This window comes from Citrus clementina, unplaced genomic scaffold (genome assembly GCF_000493195.1).
Source record: "Citrus clementina cultivar Clemenules unplaced genomic scaffold, Citrus_clementina_v1.0 scaffold_2, whole genome shotgun sequence".
Taxonomy (NCBI): Eukaryota; Viridiplantae; Streptophyta; class Magnoliopsida; order Sapindales; family Rutaceae; genus Citrus; species Citrus x clementina.
The window spans coordinates 5,877,387-5,898,665 of NW_006262688.1; the positions used below are offsets into that span (position 1 = coordinate 5,877,387).

Sequence of the window (21,279 nt, forward strand, 5' to 3'; positions counted from 1 at the left end):
GTATTTTTCATGCTATATTCATAGGAGGTGGTGGCTTTGGCTTTGCTTGTTTCTACTCTTTGTGGGTAAACTTGCCTCATCGGAAAACGGATGCCGATAAATTTCTGTTGCCGGATTTTCCTGAAGCTTCAACACTTCATGTAACTCAGATGTCACTTTCCTTACGTGCTGCCGATGGAAGCGATTCTCTTTCAGTGTTGTCTAAGGAGCTGTTTCTTCAATGGAAGGATGCTGACGGAATTTTGGTTAACACGGTCGAAGAACTTGACAAGATTGGACTGATGTATTTCAAGAGAAAATTTGGCCGGCCGGTTTGGCCAATAGGACCTGTTCTTTTGTCCACGGAAAGCAGAGGTGGGGCCGGAAAAGAGTACGGAATCTCTGCAGAGTTGTGTAAAAAATGGCTTGATACAAAGCCGTACAGTTCAGTTCTGTATGTGTCATTTGGTTCGCAAAACACAATAGCCGCATCACAAATGATGCAATTGGCAATGGCTTTAGAGGCCAGTGGCAAGAATTTCATTTGGGTTGTTAGGCCTCCGATTGGCTTTGACATAAATTCTGAGTTTAAAGCCAAAGAGTGGCTGCCTCAAGGATTTGAAGAAAAAATCAAAGGTTCAGGACAAGGGCTAGTGGTACACAAATGGGCGCCTCAGGTGGAGATTTTATCTCATAGGACTATATCTGCATTTTTAAGTCACTGCGGATGGAACTCTGTGCTTGAAGCTTTGAGTCATGGGGTGCCCATAATTGGGTGGCCATTAGCAGGAGAGCAGTTTTATAATTCTAAGCTGTTGGAAGAAGAGATTGGGGTTTGTGTCGAGGTTGCAAGAGGGCTTACGTGTGAGGTTTTGAAGGAGGACTTGAGTGCAAAAATTGAGTTGGCGATGAATGAGACTGAGAAAGGAACAGACTTGAGAAACAAAGCTAAAGAGGTGAAGGTGATTATTAAAAATGCTGTAAGAAACGAAGACAATTTTAAGGGGCCTTCTGTGAAAGCCATGGATCAGTTCTTGAATGCTGCATTGATTATGAGACAGATGGAAAAGGGTGCATCAAAGAATGAGGTCTGATTTGCGTGGAAGGAAGTCTCTGTTGCCATTTCTGTCAATGAAAAATAATGGAATCTTTTGACGAGACAATTATGGGAAATTTCTTCTAGTAACGTTATCTTTGTATTAACTTTCAATCAATCACGTAAAATTTAATTTAATAAAAATTAATCCCATAACTGAAAGAGCCACCTCTGTTTTTGTGGCTGCATCTTTCCAAGAATTTGAGTTCAAAGCTTGTTCGTTCCGAGTGGGATCAAGCATTTATAGAGCTAATTCATTATCTCAATAAATAAAAGTTGGATTGGGCCGGAAAACCAACGCCCACAATCCAAATCAAGCCCAACGCAAACAACGTCATTTGGGCCGGTTTGATTAGAGGAACTCAATCCATTTCAACTTTAGGTTGGGTTTGCGTTGATGATTTTCACAAAATGATTTATCGATAAATTAATGTTAAAGAAAAATAAATGGGGGGAAATCTGCATCCCTTCATTTACCGGTGGAACCTTCATCGTGAATGATCAAGCTTCTGATCGTGGCTATAACGGTATTCATAAGTTTCGGCTAAATCGGATCGCCGCCATTAAAATTTTTTAAGTACTTGTATCTTAGTTTTTACCAATAATGTTAAAATGTTGGAGGAAATTAAATTAAATTATTCCTAGGTGCAGAAGGAGATGGGATTCTATAACTAAATGTTGATGGTGATTAGAGAAAAGAGTTATTGCAAATAGGGACGCTAATCGGAGAAAGCAAAAATACCCTAAACTATAAAAACACTCAGTTTGGCAATGATGTATATGAGTGATGATATATGTACAAACTCTTATACAAACTTATTTTCTATAAATTAATTTAGTATTAACTCATTGGTTGAATAAAAATATAAAATAATAAAAACAAATCATATGAACCAAGAGATATCTAATTCAACCAATTAAATTATGCTACATTGTTTGTATAAAAAAAAATTATACAAGAATTTGTAGTTATATTATTACTTGATGTATATTATTTTATTTATTGAAATTTGTTTTAATGTATATTGTATTCATCTAATTTACTTGCATGCAAAATAAATTGTAATATAATATTTTAAATTAATTAAAATAATAGTAATTTTCCATTACAATAATAAATCGTATTTACCTATGAAGACACAATTTATGCCATTATCATATTAAAAGCACATATATTCTCTGTCTGCAATGAAGACCCCTTCAAAGCTAACATTGGTCATAGGCATTAAATGTCGATTGAGACCCCGTATAAATGGACTTTACAACTCTACATCATGTACATAAGCATGAAGCTACTAAGATCAGATGTTTCAAACTTAATTTAAAAAAAAAAAAAGTATTCAGCTTTCTATTTATGCTCAAGTCTTAGCCTATAATCTTTATTAATGTGTCCGCCTGTTTTCACTATTCAACCCATTTATCTTTTAAAATTATTTGAATAACTTGCAATTAAAAGCCTAATAGCCCTAATTCCAGTATGTGGGGAAAGAAATTTTGGAGAGCATTATAATAGAACTATTGAACAACGTTATCAACTCAAAAAAATCCGCCATCGACAATTGTAAATGATGCTAATAGAATACATTTATTATGAACGAAAGATATAACTTTGGTAGTTTGTATTATTTTTTATTTTTTAAATTACCCCGATAGGATAAATTTCTGGCTTCAACCCTTGTTAAAGTAACTCGTGTTATTTCAATGAAAGCCAAAGACAAATATTATAACTAACTATTTTTATTCTTTTTAGTTAAAACTTAGCGGTTTGAGGAAATTTTATCAACTATGAAATATAAAAGGAAATACCAAATCCGGAGAGTTTAAATGAGCATCAGCCCCCAACAAAATTTAAGAAACCTCAAATACGAAACCGTGAATGTACACACCTAAATCGTACACCTGAACTGTTAGATGTTACTATAGCCTTTAAATCAATGGTCCTCAGTTTTTTTTTAATTCTATTCAACTGGCTCTGAATTCTGATGGCGACAAAAAACTTAAGCTTTCATAAGCAATTATGAACAATACTGACTTTTATTTTTGAACACTGATAGTGTGTTTGAATTATATATGATATCACCCCACTCTCCTTCTCCAATGACACAAAGGAAAGAGAACGTGAAAATGTTCCCATTCATGGCACAAGGCCATATAATCCCATTCCCAGCATTAGCCCTTCACTTAGAAAGCACAAATAAATACACCACAACTTTTGTTAACAACCCACTTAAAATGAAGAAACTCAAATAATCTCTCCCTCAATGCTCCTCCGTTCACTTTCTTTGAAATTCCCTTCAATAGCATAGATCACGATCTCCCTCCTTGTACTGAAGACATGGCTTCTCTTCCATTTCATGTCGTTGGAAAACTCCTTGAAGCTACTTTATCCTTTAAACCCCATTTCAAGATACTCATCGTTGATTTTATTGATGAACAAAATGGCCACAAACCGCTTTGTATCATCACAGATATGTTCTTTGGTTGGTGCAAAGAGATAGCACAAGAGTACGGTACTTTCATGCTATATTTATAGCAGGTGGTGGCTTTGGCTTCGCATGTCACTACTCTTTGTAGGTAAACTTGCCTCATCGGAGCACAGATTCCGATGAATTTTTGTTGCCGGATTTTCCTGAAGCTTCAACAATTCAAGTAAACCAGCTGGCATATTATCTAAGAGTTGCTGATGGAAGTGATTCTATTTCAACGGTTCTACAGAAAGTGCTTCCTGAAAGGACTAATGCTGATGGAATTTTGGTTAACACAATAGAGGAACTTGACAAGATTGGACTAGTGTATTTCAAGAGCAAATTTGGCCGACCAGTTTGGCCAATAGGGCCTGTTCTTCGGTCTACAGGAAGCAAAGCTGGAGCCGGCAAAAGAACATGGAATCTCCGCGGAGTTGTGTAAAAATTGGCTCGATACAAAGTCATGCAGATCAGTTCTTTATGTATCGTTTGGTTCACAAAACAAAATAGCTGTTTCGCAAAAGATGCAATTGGCAATGGCTTTAGATGCTAGTGGCAAGAATTTCATTTGGATTGTTAGGCCTCCGATTGGCTTTGACATAAATTCTGAGTTTAAAGCCAACGAGTGGCTGCCTCGAGGATTTGAAGAAAGAGTCAAAGGTTAAGGACAAGGGCTAGTGGTACACAAATGGGCACCTCAGGTGGAAATTTTATCTCATAAGTCAATATCTGCATTTTTGAGTCATTGCGGATGGAACTTGATCTGCGCTCGAAGCTTTGTGTCATGGGGTGCCGATAATTGGGTAGCCATTGGCAGCAGAGCAGTTTTATAATTCTAAGTTGCTTGGAGAAGAGGTTGGGGTTTGTGTGGAGGTTGCAAGAAGGATGAATTGTGCCGTTTGAAAGAGCACATAGTGGTAAAAATGGAACTGGTAATGAATAAGACTGAGAAAGGAGAAGCAGTGAGAATGAATGCTTTAAAAGTTAAGGAGATTACTGACAATGCTTTTACAAATGAAGAAAATTGTAAGGGATCTTCTGTGAAAGCCATGGATGGATTCTTGAGTGCAGCATTGATAATGAGGGAGATGAAATAGAGAGGATCAAATAGTGAGGTTTGCTGGATGCATGTTGAGTGCTTCTTGGTTTCTTTTGGCATTTCTATATCTTTTAATGAGACATAGTTTTGGGGAAAAATCACGAGTAATCGTTGTTGTTTTTTTTTTTTTTAATTTTTTAATTTTTAATTTTTGTTTGTTTGTTTTTTTTTTTGCTGCATGTTGTGTGTCTTTTAGTAAATCATGAAAATATTCTCACACGTTATACAAAAAAAAAGTGAATAAAAATGAAGCAATGCTTCTGACGCATATTGATTTTATGGTTGCTCTTAGACACTTTTTAAGATTTGCTTTGCTATTTTGGTACATAATAGAAATTTATCAACACTTTAATCTAACAACAGAGGTCCATAGATATTAATGGTGGAGTCACCTCTGTTTTTTCCCGTATTAGCCTGTGTATTTGTGAACAATGTTATATATATACACACACACACATACGCCCTTTGCTACAAAATTTGGCACTAAACTTTTTGGTGACTTAATTTATTAAGAATTTTTTTTTATTGCATGAGACTATTGTTCAAACTACAACTCATATTACATGAGACTATAACTGATATTAATAAATCACACTATTAATGGGACCAACATACATCAATGCTAATGGAACTCTACCCAAATTTTAACCATCACTAATATTCGAGGGATTTACATCAATGTTAATGGAGCTCTACCCAGATTTTAACCCTCATTAATATTCGAGTGATGTCTACTCCATTCACTCTGGGACCAACTTACATCAATGCTAATGGAGCTCTGCCCAAAGTTTAACCTTCACTAATATTCGAGGGATGTCCACTCTACTCACTCTGGGACCAACTTACATCAATCACTAATATTCGAGGGATATTGACTCCACTCACTTTGGGACTAACTTATATCAATGCTAATGGAGATCTGCCTAAAGCTCTGCCCAGATTTTAACCCTCGCTAAAATTTGAGGGATGTCTGCTCCACTCACTCTGGGACTAATTTACATCAATCACTAATATTCGAGGGATGTCTACTCCACTCTTACATCAATGCTAATGGAGCTCTACCCAGATTTTAACCCTCACTAATATTCGAGGGATGTCTACTCTACTCTTACATCAATGCTAATGGAGCTCTGCCTAGATTTTAACCCTCACTAATATTTGAGGGATGTCTACTCCACTCACTCTCGGGTAACAGAAAAGACTACATTCACTTAATTATACAATATAATTAAGGAAGGAATTACCCTCACATTGCACTTGTAGGGGTTCAAACTGCTACCCTCCAACTTGGAGGGCAACAGCCCTAACCACTCGGCTTTGGCTGAGTGGCTATATTTATCAAGAATTTAAATTACTTAAGAGTGGCTATACTTAAAGGTGTTTTTTTTTTTTTTTTTGAATTTTCCTTACTGAAAAATAAAAATATAATTAAAACAAAAGAAAAAAAGTCCTAACAAATTCCACAGTAGCCACCGATCAAATGCCCCTCATTTACTTAGAATCAAATTCATCATGCTCTAATTTTGTAAATCTACATACACAAAAAAAAAGGATATAAAGATGCAAATTGGTACTGAAATTTTAGAATATCAAACTTCAATATACAAGACAATATGAATTTTTTTTTTTTTTGGTACTACAATTAACTAATTAGTTAGTTAAGTAGAAATCTAAGTAGTTATCTTGGAAACAACGTGGCTTTTGCTTACGGGATAGACATCAGCAAGTTTCAACGACTTTAAATCATCGTGAAAATCACAAGGTTTACTTCTAGGCATATTCTTATTGGCTTTACATTTACATGCAGTGATGAAATAAGTAGGTGTTTTGGTCGGCAGTCTGGGAATTTATTGATAATGTCAACTAGTAACGACGAGTTAGCTTTTGGTGGCTTGAGATGGTGACTATGATAGTGGAAGGTGGCTAGACTTCATGGAATTAGCTTTTGCTCTATTTTCCAATGATAGCAAGATTGGCCCCATTGGCCAAACTGACAAGCCTAGCTTTCTCTTCAAGTACATGAATGCAATCTGATCAAACTCTTCAATGTTATTACACAAAATCCCGTTAGAATTCACCCACGCAGGAAAATTTTCACCTTGAAACAAAGACCAAGAATCTGTCCCATCAGCCTCTAACATATTCAAGGTTAATTGGGATTTATGAATCCTTGAAGCCTCTTCAAAATCTGGTAACATAAACTCATCTGAAGTAACTTTTTTGTGAGGAAGATTTGTCCAAAAGGAATAGTAACAAGCCAAGCCATAGCTACTAGCACCACTAAAAATTGCATGAAACACATTAAACATCCGTATAAATGTAACAATTTGAAAAGATTTGTCCAAAAGGAATAGTAACAAGCCAAGCCATAGCTCACTCTTATCTCCATGTTTGTCTGTCCTACGTTATAAGGTGCGATTGTCTTTTTGTTGAGATTTTTTCTTTGGAAAAAATCTAAGGTGCTTCAGGTGCATTATTATGTTTCTGTTTATTTCTTGTTATGTATATATAATCGATTAGTTATGAAAACATCCGTATAAATGTAACAAACGATGAAAGAGAGTACTCTGAACTCATATTTTGAACTCATATTTTTATATTAATAATATGTTCCATAGGCATTCTTTATTTATTTTTTATTTTTAAGATGAGGAGAATTAAAATATAAATTTTAACCTCAATTTTTTTCCTTAAAAATTAAACTTGAGTGATCAACCAAATAAAGATTCTAAAAATTGAATTTGGCTGACTCATGGGACTTCCATTGAAGTCATTTGTTGATGAAGAGGACTAGCCAATTTTTGAGCTAACGTTTGACGATGATTGTAATCTTGATTTTAGATTAAGGAATAAAATATGCAATTTATGTGTTGAGTTTTTCGGAATAAACTTATTGTAGCTTTTGTGGAGATTACGAAATTGTTAACATGGAAGAGTTAAAGATATGTCATGTCCATTTAGACAAAATTACATAATTGGTCAAGAGTGTGGATGAGTGGTTTTCAATCGATTTTATTTAGCTAGCCATCCGAATCTAAATCTTAAGAAAAGTAAGGGACTGAAAATTAATTTAAACTTTATTCATCCCTTATCATTTAAAAAATATAATAAAATAAATTATTTTCATTTCTTCATGACGATGAGTCGACGATGTTAAGGAATGTGTCCATGACCAAATGGCGGACCCAATTCTTCACCAACTAATTTCTAGAGAGAAGGAAATTAAGAGTCCATAATTGGAACTCAAATTGGCCATACATCCTGGTAAAATTATTCTTATTGTATTTAACTATTTAGTCTAAACTTGACAATTATTAGAGAACGCAACGTTATCTTTAAACCATACCATTATCAGTCCCCATAACATACTTCAAACCTCATTATTATTTGATCAATCCTCCTCCTTCTGTGCCTTCTTCATCATCAACGCAGCATCCAAGAATTGTTCCATGGCTTTTACAGAAGAACCCTTAAACTTTTCTTCATTTCTAACAGCATTCTTAATAATCATCTCAACCTCAGAAGCTTTCTTTCTCAAGTCCATTCCTTTCTCAGTCTCATTCATCACCAACTCAAACTTTGCACTTAAGTTCTCTTTCGAAACCTCACAATTCATCCCTCTAGCAACCTCCACACAAACCCCAATCACTTCTTCAAGCAACTTAGAATTATAAAACTGCTCTGCTGCCAACGGCCACCCAATTATCGGCACCCCATGACTCAAAGCTTCAAGCACTGAGTTCCATCCGCAATGACTCAAAAATGCAGATATTGACTTGTGAGACAAAATCTCCACTTGAGGTGCCCATTTTTGGACCACTAGCCCTTGTCCTGAATCTTTGATTCTTTCTTCAAATCCTTCAGGCAGCCACTCATTGGCTCTAAATTCAGAGTTCAAGTCAAAACCAAGTGGTGGCTTAACAACCCAAATGAAGTTCTTGCCACAAGCCTCTAAAGCCATTGCCAATTGCATCATTTGTGATGCAGCTATTGTGTTTTGTGAACCAAACGAGACATAAATAACTGAATTGCATGGCTTGGTATCAAGCCAATTTTTACACGACTCTGTGGAGATTCCGTACTCTTTTCCTGCCCCAGCTCTGCTCCCGGTTGACAAAAGCAGGGGCCCAACTGGCCAGACGGGTCGGCCAAGCTTTCTACTGAAATATATTAGAGGGAAAAGGACATTCAACCCCCCAACGTTCAGGAAAATGGATAAAAAACCCCTGAACGTTTTAAAAAGGACTTATAACCCCCTTTCCGTTAACAAACACCGTTTGTTTTAATAGTAAATTTATTTTTAATTTTTAATTAACATTATACCCTTATAATAAAAAAATTAATATATTAATTTGAGATATATCATAATTAATAATTTTTTAAAAGCTTAAAGTTGAGATACACTTATTTTTTTGCCTAAATTATTTACTATAAATTATACCTTTCTAACAATAATAATATGGTTTTGATTCCTCAAAGAAAAAAGGTTTAATCAAATTTTGTTTTATTAGTAATAATCACATATGAAAGGTTTGATCATTAGAAAGGTATACTTTATAGCAAATAATTTGGATAAAAATGTAATTGTATCTCAATTTTTAGTTTTAAAAAATATTAATTGTGACATGTCTCAAATCAATATATTAATTTATATTTATTATAAGGGTATAATAGTAATTAAAAATAAAAAATAAATTTACTGTTAAAACAAACGGTGTTTATTAACGAAAAGGGGGTTATAAGTCATTTTGGAAACGTTGAGGGGTTTTTTGTCCCTTTTCCTAAACGTTGGGGGGTTGAATGTCCTTTTCCCTATATTAGACCAATCTTGTCAAGCTCCTCTACTGTGTTAAACAAGATTCCATCAGCATTCATCCACTGAGGAAGCACTTTCTGAAAAAATACTGAAAGTGAATCACTACCATCAGCAAGTCTTAAAAACTTTGTCATCTGAGTTACATGAATTCTTGAAGCTTCAGGAAAATCCGGCAATAGAAATTCATCGGAATCCCGATGGGGTAGGTTTAGCCACAAAGAGTAGAAACAAGCAAAGCCAAAACTACCACCTCCTACAAATAGAGCATTAAAAATACCATATTCTTGTGCTATCTCTGCACTCCATGCAAAGAACATATCTGCTATGATGCAAACCGGTTTATGGCCATTTTGTTCATCAAAAAGACCATTGATGAGTTTCCTGAAATGGGGTTTAAATGATAAAGTGGATTCAAAGAAATTTGGAAAGAGATGAAAAGGAAGAGAATCAGTGTTTTCAGTACAAGGAGGGAGGTCATGAGCTATGCCATCGAAGGGAATTTCACGAAGGTGAATGGAGGAGTTTTGAGGGAGAGACGATTTGAGTTTCTTGAGGTTTGAAGGGGTGTTAACAAAAGTTATAGTGTATCTGTTTGTATTCTCCAGGTGAAGGGCTAATGCAAGGAATGGGATTATATGGCCTTGTGCCATGAGCGGGAACATCACTATGTTCTCTTTTCTTTGTGCCATTCTTGTTAATAGGAAAAAAGAGCAGTGAGTACAGGATGAGGTAAAGAAGATGCGTGGGGTGTGTGATACACATACACACGGCTTTTATAACAGTTAGAAGAATTTAGCGTACGTTAAGAATTAATCTTAAGCTAATACTATTGGTTCAAACAGGTACATATAATAAAGAGAAAATTAAAAAGAAAATTAATAATAATAATAATGCTGCAGACAGGAACTCTGTGAAACTTTCCTAAGCGACGTGTCAAAAATTTGACCGCATTACTCCACCCATCGACCCCAACCAATCCAAGGTTAGTGTGAGGGGAATTCGAACTTTTAATCTCTTTGAATTCAATTAAACAACTGAGTCCTCAGAATTTTCTCAAAATTATTTACTCAGCCCGCCGAGCAATAAATTATACGTTGTCCTCTTGACCTCTTCGATAATGATGGTATACAAATTGATTTGCTGAACTCGGTTTGTTTTATCTCTCTATTTCTATTCTTATGTCAGCTAACAAACAGGGATGGTGCTGCCGATTCCATTAAAGGGCCAACTGCAGGACACCTCACTCGTACTATTTTCCAACCCACTCACTCACACTTTTTCAGATGGAAAACAGGGATGATTAAATTGTTCAATAATACTTCATAGACCTCTTAACTTTCCTCCAGAAAAATTTAAGAATCATACCCACTCCCCTTATCTACCACTTATATACTACAACAAATAATAGTATTACCGGCGAGATATTTCCGAGAGTTTTATTTACTTTTGGTACTAAATATTTTTTTTTGCAAAGGTGAAAAAGAACTATCAAAAAAACATTAAAAAACTATTAGCTTTTTCAAGAGCAAATTGCTATCGGTAATAAATAATACACCAGTCGGAAGTACAACTATACAAGGGCATAATTAATGATAAATCTTCTCAAGTTCGACCTAATGTCAGTGATCTGTTAAAAATAAATGAGTGGCTAATTAAATTATGCACTGGCTCTGCTAATTAATAAAGAATCATAAGTAAATAACTAATCACCTGGCCAGTTGGTCCCCTCTTTATTCTTAATCTAGAAACATCGACTCCACTGAACTTCATGTTACTAACAAATAATTGGCCTTGTTGATCGTCTCCATACGCCCCGATCAGCCCACAAGGAACCCCAAAGCCTACGCTAAGCCCTCGAATAGTATTGGTGACACTACCTCCAGCTATTGTCTTTATAGGAGAGGCTCATCCAGAATGTGGGTTTTCACTTCACTCAATATATGCTCAAGCTCTTCAATTGCAACCTACACAACATTTTTAATTTCGATTTTTTTTTCTAGCCACAAAGAATTGCTTATGAAAAAAAATAATAATTAATATATATATATATATATATATATAAATAGAAAAAAGAAATCAAGTAGAATGAAATTGTTAAAAATAAATGAGTAGCACATGTTGCAGCTGCTGGAGAATTTAATAACAATGTTCCTTATCTGAGAGTGCACAATGTGGCTGAAATTAAGGTAACTAACATATTATTTTCTGTTTGGATTCTAATTACTGAATATTATTTGAGTCTACGTTCAAAACCATGCATGCTGAGTGTTGGATAATCAGGAAAATAATACTACTATGTTTCAATTTTTTATTTTTTTTTGGGTTAATTTATATGCATATATAATTTGACAGCTGATGAGTTTTCAGTTGAGCTAGCTGAAGGGCTTGCTTTTGTTGCTGCTCGTGATGATGAATCCAAACTCTTTATGGTAGTTTTACTCTCTTTCAAGGTTTGTGAACAATTTATACTTGGCGATGATTGATTCTTCAAGTAGCAATTATTTCATACTCCTTGTTTGGCATTCTTCATTGTATTATAGTTTATGGAGAAAGAAGTGAAGAGGTTGAAAAGAATAGTGAAGCTTGCACTTGGAAACTCAAGTGCACAAGAATCACCTCTTACGTTACAGATTGCTAATTTTCATTTACTTTCAAGCTTTTTAAAATTTTTTTTTTTCACTTTCTAATCCATAGAAACTAACCATAACAGGGTTTTGTAACTGATAGACCAGATTACCCTAATCCATAGAAACTAACCATAACAGGGTTTTGTAACTGATAGACCAGATTACCGCAAGCACATAAATCCTCTAATGGCAGTGTTGCATTTTTCGGCCTCTCTAAATTTATAGGTTAGCAATACTTGCTAAATTTAGAATCCAACTCCTGCTGTTGACTTCAAATATTAGCATATTTTCTTATTGATACAAAATATTGCTCTAATGATTATTATCCATTCCAGTCTCATATTTTGTCAGGCTTCTTAAGCATATCTTGGATATAATACTTATGCTTAATTCTATACAAACTGATTGTCGAAATAACATACTATTATACTAGTTACTGATTTGATAATTTACTGATTAATATTTCTTCGTTGATCTAGGATATTATTTGGTATACTAATGATGATGTGGGGATGGAGCAGATTCATATTTCTTGATTCATATAGGATATTATTTGGTCGAATGAAGATGATGATGGGAATGAAGAAGATGAGGTAGAGGCAAACGTAGGTCTCAGAGACTAAAGAACATGTGTTGGAGGATGCTTGAAATAATTCATGCTATGAAATCATTTTGCGTATACATTTGAGATTTTTTTTAAAAAATATACTATTAAAATTGATTATGTTGTACTGTTGATTGGTGAATGCAATTTCTATAAATTTTTGAAATTAATGAAGCTATATTTAATGTATTTTGCGTGTTGCTATTGCTATTTTGTTGATTATGTTGCATTGGTAATACAGATACTTAAAAAGAATAAAAGTAAAAAGCGTAATAAATAATAATATTAAATAAATTAAATGGGTCACTAAATAAAAAAGAAGAAGCATATTTCCAGCGTGTTTCTTGCATTTTCGAGGGTAAATTATGGTTGGAATAGTAATCATTTGTGTTCTCCAGCCTCATTTCCAAGGGAAGTTAATGCGATCTCGAAGGGCAAATGCAATTGGAAATATGTAATTTTTGGTTTTATAGAATCATTTTCGAGGGCATTTGATGTCATTTCTGACGGCACGGCTATTGAAAATAATTTTTTTCTCTAACGACCCATTGAAAGTTGTACTTTTTCGATGCAACTTAATACAACGACGGTCGACGGCATGATTTTCTCAAAAATAAGTTTTTCCAAAAGTGTTTGTGTATTTCCAAGAGTATTTACCCTTAGAAATAACCGTTTTTCTTTTAGTGTTAATCCTCTACTTTTTCTCCTTCTGATCCTCATCAACAACAATGGCACAGAGGAAAGAAACCATAGTTTTGTTTCCATTCATGGCACAAGGTCATTTAATCCCTTTCCTGGAATTAGCCCTTCACCTAGAGAAAACAAATAAATGCACCATAACTTTTGTTAACACCCCTTTGAACCTCAATAAACTCAAACCTTCTCTCCCTCAAAATTCCTCCATTAACCTTTTTGAAATTCCCTTCCATAGCATAGATCATAATCTCCCTCCTTGTACTGAAAAGTGAAAACACTGATTCTGTTCCTCATCATCTAGTTTCCAAACTCATTGAAGTTACTTTATCGTTTAAGCCCCATTTCAAGAAACTCGTCAATGATCTTATTCACTAAACCCATTAAATCCATTTATGAATACTTAATAAATGTGTCATGGAATTTCTTATAAATTTATTAAAAATCTAGAAAGTTCTAGTAGCTCGTCAACCACTGAACATTGACTTAAGTTGGCAACACCATGATCAAATAAGAAGATGACCCATTCGCCTCAAAACCAAGGGCGGATCCAGGATTTAATATTACCCCGGGCTAAATTTTAAAATTTATATTTTGAAGCGAACATAAAAATTTATAAGTAGAAATAAGTATATTAAATAAGGAGGAATACCAAAAACTTTATCTCTCTAAATATGTACTATAAACAAAAATAATTATAAAAAAAGAGTAGAAAACAAAAAACAACTCAAATATGAAATTATTTTTTAATTATAGAATTTGACATTGCAACCTATAATAACTTGTAATTATATAAGGATTAAAAAATCAATTAAGAAATTTAAATTAACATAGATCAATACATGTAATTACAATCAATTAAAAATTGCAAGTAAAACTTTTATGCATGAAGTGAAGTACTAAATTACCCGACTTAATAAATTAAATAATTAAAATTTATTTATCCTTTTAAATTGTAAAAGTATTTTTAATCAAAAGTTTTAATAATAAACTAAACTCAATTTAGCAAAAAGATATTTGGGTGCAGTTGTTTCTTTGTCAGATGCTCTATCTCTCTTTAAAGAATTAGAAGTTGATGATTCTTCTATTAAAAGCTCTTAAAATACTCAAATTTTATTTTCTACTTGTCATCTTAGTTAATATAACTAATAAATAAAATCTGAAAATTCACATTAAAATTTTATGAAAATATTGATAATTGTTACTATATGTTATTTCTGTAAGTACTTTTAAGTCTAGTGATGATGTTATATTACATTGACATATATATTTTTTAATTAGAAGCTTTTTAAAATAAATTAAAGCAGTAATAAAATTTTAACACCCTAATGTTTTCAATCTATTCAATAAATATATAATTTAATCATTTTATAAAATAAGTCACTAATTTCAATTGAAAATAATATAATTGACTTAGGGACACATTTATAAATAAAATAAAAACTCTATTATTATATAAAATTAATGAAAACATATGGGTAATTGAGTTAGGGACATATTTAAATATAAAATGAAAACTCTATTGTTATACTAAATTGATGAAAATGTAAGGGTAGTTGAGTTAGGGATATATATGAAACTAAAATGAAAACTCTATTGTTTTATTAAATTATTAAAAAAGTAAGGGGTGTAAATGATTTTTTTAAACTAGACCGGGCTACAGCCCGGTCTAGCCCACGTGCAGGTCCGCCACTGCTCAAAACAAAATATCACTTCTCAAATAAGCCAGATGATTGATGTCAAAGAAAAGGACCACAAATCAAACAAAGAAAAGAGTAACGTCTTTCAATTTCAGCTAAATACTTCACACAAACAAAAAAGAGTACAAGGTGGAAAGCACTTACACAACACTAGAGGAGATATTTGCAGTATAAATGATCCGAAACAAGGATAGGGTTTAACAAAAGTATGTTGAATGTAAAGATGGGTTCAAATATCAAAAATTATTATTTTTTATTATATTTTAGTATCCACAATTGTAATTTAATTTAGGCATATTTTAATCATTAAAAATTATTTTCAAAAATAAGTTTAATAAGTAATTTAGTGAGTTTAAATAACCATATCTTCTTAAATTATGAATGTTATTTGGTCTTTAAAATGAACCAAAATTACCAAAATGACCCCACTCCCCTTCTTTACCTCTTATTCCTCTGCTTCTTTCTCCTCCGATGATCCTCATCAACGCCAATGGCGCAAAGAAAAGAGAATATAGTGATGTTCCCATTCATGGCACAATGCCATATAATCCCTTTCCTAACATTATCCCATCGCTTGGAAGAAACAAACAGATACACCATAACTTTTTTTAACACTTAACATCCTTTTAAACCTCAAGAAACTCAAATCATCTATCCCTCAAAATTCCTCCATTCACCTTCTTGAAATTCCTTTCAATAGCACAGACTACGACCTCCCTCCTTGCACCGAAAAACACAGACTCTATTCCATATCGTCTCTTTCCAAAATTCCTTCAAGCTTCATCGTCGCCCAAACCCCACTTCAAAGAATGCTGCATTGATAATGAAACAGATGGAAAAGGAAGCATCAAAGAATGAGGTCTGATTTGCGTGGAAGGAAGTCTCTGTTACCATTTCTGTCAATGAAAAATAATGTAATCTCTTAACGAGACAATTCTGGGAAATTTCTTGTAGTAACGTTATCTTTTAATGTAATAGGCTAGTTAGTGGCAAGAATTTCATATTTCTTTTATTAAATATGAAATAAAATAAGAAATACCAAATCCGAAGAGTTTAAATGAGCATCAGCCCCCGACAAAATTTGAGAAACCTCAAATACAAAACCATAAATTTACACTCCTAAATCGTACACCTGAATTGTTAGATGTCACTATAGCCTTTAAATCAATTGTCCTCAATTTTTTTAATTATATTCAACTGGCCCTGAATTCTGATGGCAACAAAAAACTTAAGCTTTCATAAGCAACTATGAACAATACTGACTTTTAATTTTTGAACACTGATAGTGTGTCTGAATTATTTATGATATCACCCCACTCCCCTTCTTCTCCAATGGCATAAAGAAAAGAGAACGTGATAATGCTCCCATTCATGGCACAAGGCCATGTAATCCCTTTCCTAGCATTAGCCCATCACTTAGAAAGCACAAAGAACTACACCATAGCTTTTGTTAACAACCACTTAAACATCAAGAAAATCAAATCATCTCTCCCTCAAAGCTCCCCCATTCACTTTCTTGAAACTCCCTTCAATATCATAGATCATGATCTTCCTCCTTGTACTGAAAACACGGATTCTCATCCATTTGATGTTGTTAGAAAACTCCTTGAAGCTACTTTATCCTTTAAACCCCATTTCAAGAAACTCATCATTGATCTTATTGATGAACAAAATGGCCACAAACCGCTCTGTATCATCACAGATATGTTCTTCGGTTGGTGCAAAGAGATAGCACAAGAGTACGGTATTTTTCATGCTATATTTATAGAAGGTGGTGGCTTTGGCTTTGCATGTTACTACTCTTTGTGGGTAGACTTGCCTCATCGGAACACAGATTCGGATGAATTTTTGTTGCTGGATTTTCCTGAAGCTTCAACAATTCATGTCAACCAGCTGGCATGTATCTAAGAGTTGCTGATGGAAGAGATTCTATTTCAACGGTTCTACAGAAAGTGCTTCCCGAATGGACTAATGCTGATGAATTTTAGTTAACACAATAGAGAAACTTGACAAGATTGGACTAATGTATTTCAAGAGCAAATTTTGCCTACCAGCCTGTTCTTCGGTTTACAGGAAGCAAAGCTGGAGCTGGCAAAGAACACGGAATCTCCGCAGAGTTGTGTAAAAATTGGCTCGATAGAAAGCCATGCAGATCAGTTCTTTATGTGTCATTCGGTTCACAAGACACAATAGCTGTTTCGCAAATGGTGCAATTGGCAATGGCTTTAGAGGCTAGTGGCAAGAATTTCATTTGGATTGTTAGGCCTCCGATTGGCTTTGACATAAATTCTGAGTTTAGAGCCAACGAGTGACTGCCTTGAGGATTTGAAGAAAGAGTCAAAGGTTCAGGACAAGGCCTGGTGGTACACAAATGGGCATCTCAGGTGGAAATTTTATCTCATAAGTCAATATATGCATTTTTGAGTCAGTGCGGATGGAACTCAATCTGCGCTTGAAGCTTTGAGTCATGGGGTGCCGATAAATGGGTGGCCATTGGCAGCAGAGCAGTTTTACAATTCTAATTTGCTTGGAGAAGAGGTTGGGGTTTGCGCGGAGGTTGCAAGAGGGATGAATTGTGCCGTTTTGAAAGAGCACATAGTGGTAAAAATTGAACTGGTAATGAATGAGACTGAGAAAGGAAAGCCAATGAGAATGAAGGATTTAGAAGTTAAGGAGATTATTGACAATGCTTTTAGAAATGATGAAAATTTAAGGGATCTTCTGTGAAAGCCATGGATGGATTCTTGAGTGCAGCATTGATAATGAGGGATATGAAATAGAGAGGACCAAGGAATGAGGTTTGCTGGATGCATGTTGAGTGCTTCTTTCTTTCCTTTGGCATTTCTATATCTTTTAATGAGACATAGTTTTGGGGAAAAATCACTAGGAATCGTTGTTGTTGTTGAAAGTCATGGCTGGCGCCGGCCATCTAGATGGCCGGTGCCAACCATTCAACATTCAACACGGCCCGCCATTGTTGGTGGTGCCGTGTTGAATGACTCCAATAAAAAAAAAAAAAAAAAGAGCCAAAATTTTGGCTATATAAAGAGGGCTTCCCACCCTCATTTTTCATCCAATCTTGAGAGAACAATTTAGGGAGTTGAGAGAGAGTTTAAGAGCTTGCATTTATAAGCTCTTATTTTAGTGATTTGAGAGTTTGGGTGTATTAGGGTTTTGGGTAGAGAGCTAAAATACTACAATACTTGTAACTCCTTTTCACTAGTAAAATATTTCCTTCTGTCTTCGCCCGTGGATGTAGGCTAAAAGCCGAACCACGTAATTTCTGGTGTCCTTTATTGTGCTTGTTCTTTATTTTATTTCCAATTTCATTTTAGCTGCGGTCCTGCTTCACCCACCAATTTCCTAACAGTGGTATCAGAGCTATTGGTTGTATTTTTGGAGTCAGGAATTGTTCACCTATTCACGTATACGGCATACGATACTATTCACGTATACGGAGTACGGCACTATTCACGTATACAGAGTACGGCACTATTCACGTATACGGTGTACGGCACTATTCACGTATACGGCGTACGGCACTATTCACGTATACGGTGTACGGTACTATTCATGTATACGGTACTATTCACGTGAAACGGTGGAAGCGATCCAAGAATTTTGCGGTGCAAAGCAGGGAATAGTGGTGTGAGTAAAGCAACTGTGTGATTCTGTACATGTCTAGGAAAGTTCTGTCACAAAGGCGATAAGAGCTTAAGGAGTCTGGGTTTTAAGTGGGACCATTGTGACCCCTCCAGTCTTTCCTGGGAACTTTCCTGGTGTGCATTCTCACACATACTCACAACTATTCAAGGTGGTACACTAGCTTGTGTACAGTATTTATCAATAAAATGGCGGCAAAGTATGAAATTAAGAAATTTAACGGAAATAATTTTTCGTTGTGGAAAATGAAGATGAAAGCTGTATTGAGGAAAAATAATTGCTTGGCAGCAATTGAAGAAAGGCCCATGGAGATAACTGATGACAAGTGGAACGAGGTAGACGGCAATGCCATTTCTGATCTACACTTGGCACTTGCGGATGGAGTATTATCCAGTGTGGCAGAGAAAAATACGGCGAAGGAAATATGGGATACTCTCACAAAATTGTACGAGGCCAAGTCACTACACAATAAAATCTTCTTGAAGAGGAAACTCTATACTCTTCGAATGGCGGAATCTACAATGGTGACCGACCACATCAACACATTGAAGACTCTATTTTCACAACTCACAACGTTGGGTCATAATATAGAGGAAAATGAACGTGCAGAGCTTCTACTTCAAAGTCTACCAGATTCGTATGATCAACTCATCATCAACCTGACGAACAACAATCCAGTGGAGGGTCTAGTTTTCGACGATGTTGCAGCCTCCGTATTAAATGAGGAGAGCAGGCGAAAAAACAAGGAAAACAGACAAGCAAGTTCGCAGCAAGCGGAGGCGCTATCGGTGACGAGAGGAAGATCAACAGAACGTGGCCCTAGTGGGAGTCAAAATCATGGTAGATCAAAATCCAGAAGTAAGAAGAATGTTAAATGCTACAACTGTGGCAAGAAAGGGCACGTCAAAAAGGAGTGTTGGAGTAACCAGAAGAAAAGAGAGGGCAAAGAACCTGAGTCATCAAATGCTCAGGGGTGTGTAGCAAGTACCTCGGATGATGGCGAAATTCTCTACAGTGAGGCAACAACTGTTTCAGAAGGCAGAAAACGACTTTCTGATGTCTGGCTTATAGACTCGGGAGCTACCTGGCACATGACCTTTAGGAGAGAATGGTTCCACACATATGAACCTATCTCAGGAGGATCTGTATATATGGGTAACGATCATGCCTTGGAGATCGCTGGTATTGGTACTATCAAAATAAAAATGTTTGATGGTACAATTCGCACAATTGAGGAGGTACGACATGTCAACGGCCTAAAGAAAAATCTATTGTCTTTGGGACAAATGGATAGTCATGGGTGCAAAACTCATGTGGAGAATGGAATTATGAAGATCGTTAAAGGCGCACTTGTATTGATGAAGGCAGAAAAGATCTGTGCTAATCTATTCATGCTTAAAGGAGAAACACTACAGGAGGCTGATGCGTGTGTCGCGTCAAATGGAGAAGAATCAACGATGATGTGGCATCTCAAACTTGGCCACATGTCAGAACAAGGCTTGAAGATTCTCTCTGAGCGAAAATTGCTTCCGGGGCTCAAATCGGTAAGTTTACCATTTTGCGAGCATTGTGTTACAAGTAAGCAGCATAGATTAAAATTTAGTAGATCTATTGCTAGAAGTAAATGCATTCTAGACTTGATTCATTCTGATGTTTGGGAATCACCGAATATATCCATGGGAGGTGCAAAGTACATGGTGACTTTCATTGATGATTATTCCAGAAGATGTTGGGTGTATCCAATTAAGAAAAAGTCAGATGTATTTCCAGTGTTTAAAGAATACAAAGCGCGGGTGGAACTTGAATCTGGTAAAAAGATCAAGTGCTTGAGGACAGATAATGGTGGAGAATATACAGACGGCGAGTTTCTTGCTTTCTGTAAGCAAGAAGGTATTCAGAGACAGTTCACGGTGGCATACACTCCTCAACAAAATGGAGTGGCAGAACGGATGAACAGAACTCTTACAGAAAGAATAAGAGCTATGTTGAGGACTGCTGGTCTACCCAATTCATTCTGGGCAGAAGCAGCCAAAACTGCCTGTTATATAGTAAATCGGTCGCCATCTACAGCTATTGGGTTGAAGACGGCGATGGAGATGTGGACTGGAAAGCCAGCTGATTATTCCTACCTACATGCATTTGGATGTCCTGTGTACGTGATGTACAATGCCCAAGAAAGAACAAAGCTGGATGCAAAATCTAGAAGATGTATCTTCTTGGGGTATGCTGATGGAGTAAAGGGGTATCGTTTGTGGGACCCCACTGCCCACAAGATCGTCATCAGCAGAGATGTTATTTTTGTAGAAGATCAACTGCAAAGAAAAGATGAAGATGATGGCACTGTAAAAGAAAAGTCAGAGACTGTGCCGGTATATGTCGAAAATAATCCAGAAGATTCAGATTCTTCTGAAGCAGCATCAAAGCACGAGGAACAAGAACCAGTTGAGTCCGAGGCTCCAGAAGTTCGTCGGTCAACTCGGAGAGACGACGCCAACGTGGCACTCGAGTATGTCACAAGAGATCAACGTTGCATACTG

General features: G+C 35.4%; 2 protein-coding genes and 2 pseudogenes across 2 annotated transcripts in view; 3 read left to right on the plus strand and 1 right to left on the minus strand.

Moving 5' to 3' along the window:
- LOC18053359 (UDP-glycosyltransferase 92A1) overlaps window positions 1–1,073 on the plus strand; it is a 7,357-nt gene extending 6,284 nt beyond the window's left edge. Inside the window, exon 2 of the mRNA XM_006445938.2 lies at window positions 1–1,073. This exon is cut by the window's left edge and continues 372 nt beyond it. Coding sequence (XP_006446001.2) covers window positions 1–1,073 — 1,073 coding nt within the window.
- A 2,099-nt stretch (window positions 1,074–3,172) lies between these two features.
- LOC112100834 lies at window positions 3,173–4,637 on the plus strand (annotated as a pseudogene).
- A 3,393-nt stretch (window positions 4,638–8,030) lies between these two features.
- On the minus strand, window positions 8,031–10,186 carry LOC18053361 (UDP-glycosyltransferase 92A1). Its single transcript, XM_006445940.2, has 2 exons — window positions 9,462–10,186; window positions 8,031–8,814 (listed from the first exon to the last, which is right to left on the minus strand). The coding sequence occupies exons 1-2, from the start codon at window positions 10,142–10,144 to the stop codon at window positions 8,031–8,033; spliced, it is 1,467 nt and encodes a 488-aa protein (XP_006446003.2). The 5' UTR covers window positions 10,145–10,186.
- A 3,202-nt stretch (window positions 10,187–13,388) lies between these two features.
- On the plus strand, window positions 13,389–17,859 carry LOC18053362 (annotated as a pseudogene).
- The last annotated feature ends 3,420 nt before the right edge of the window (window positions 17,860–21,279 follow it).

Coding starts and splice junctions, on each gene's coding strand:
- LOC18053361 (XM_006445940.2), bottom strand. CDS start 10,144: ATGGCACAAAGAAAAGAGAACATAGTGATGTTCCCGCTCATGGCACAA. Junction 8,815..9,461: donor GAGGAGCTTGACAAGATTGG/TCTAATATAGGG, acceptor TGTCCTTTTCCC/TCTAATATATTTCAGTAGAA.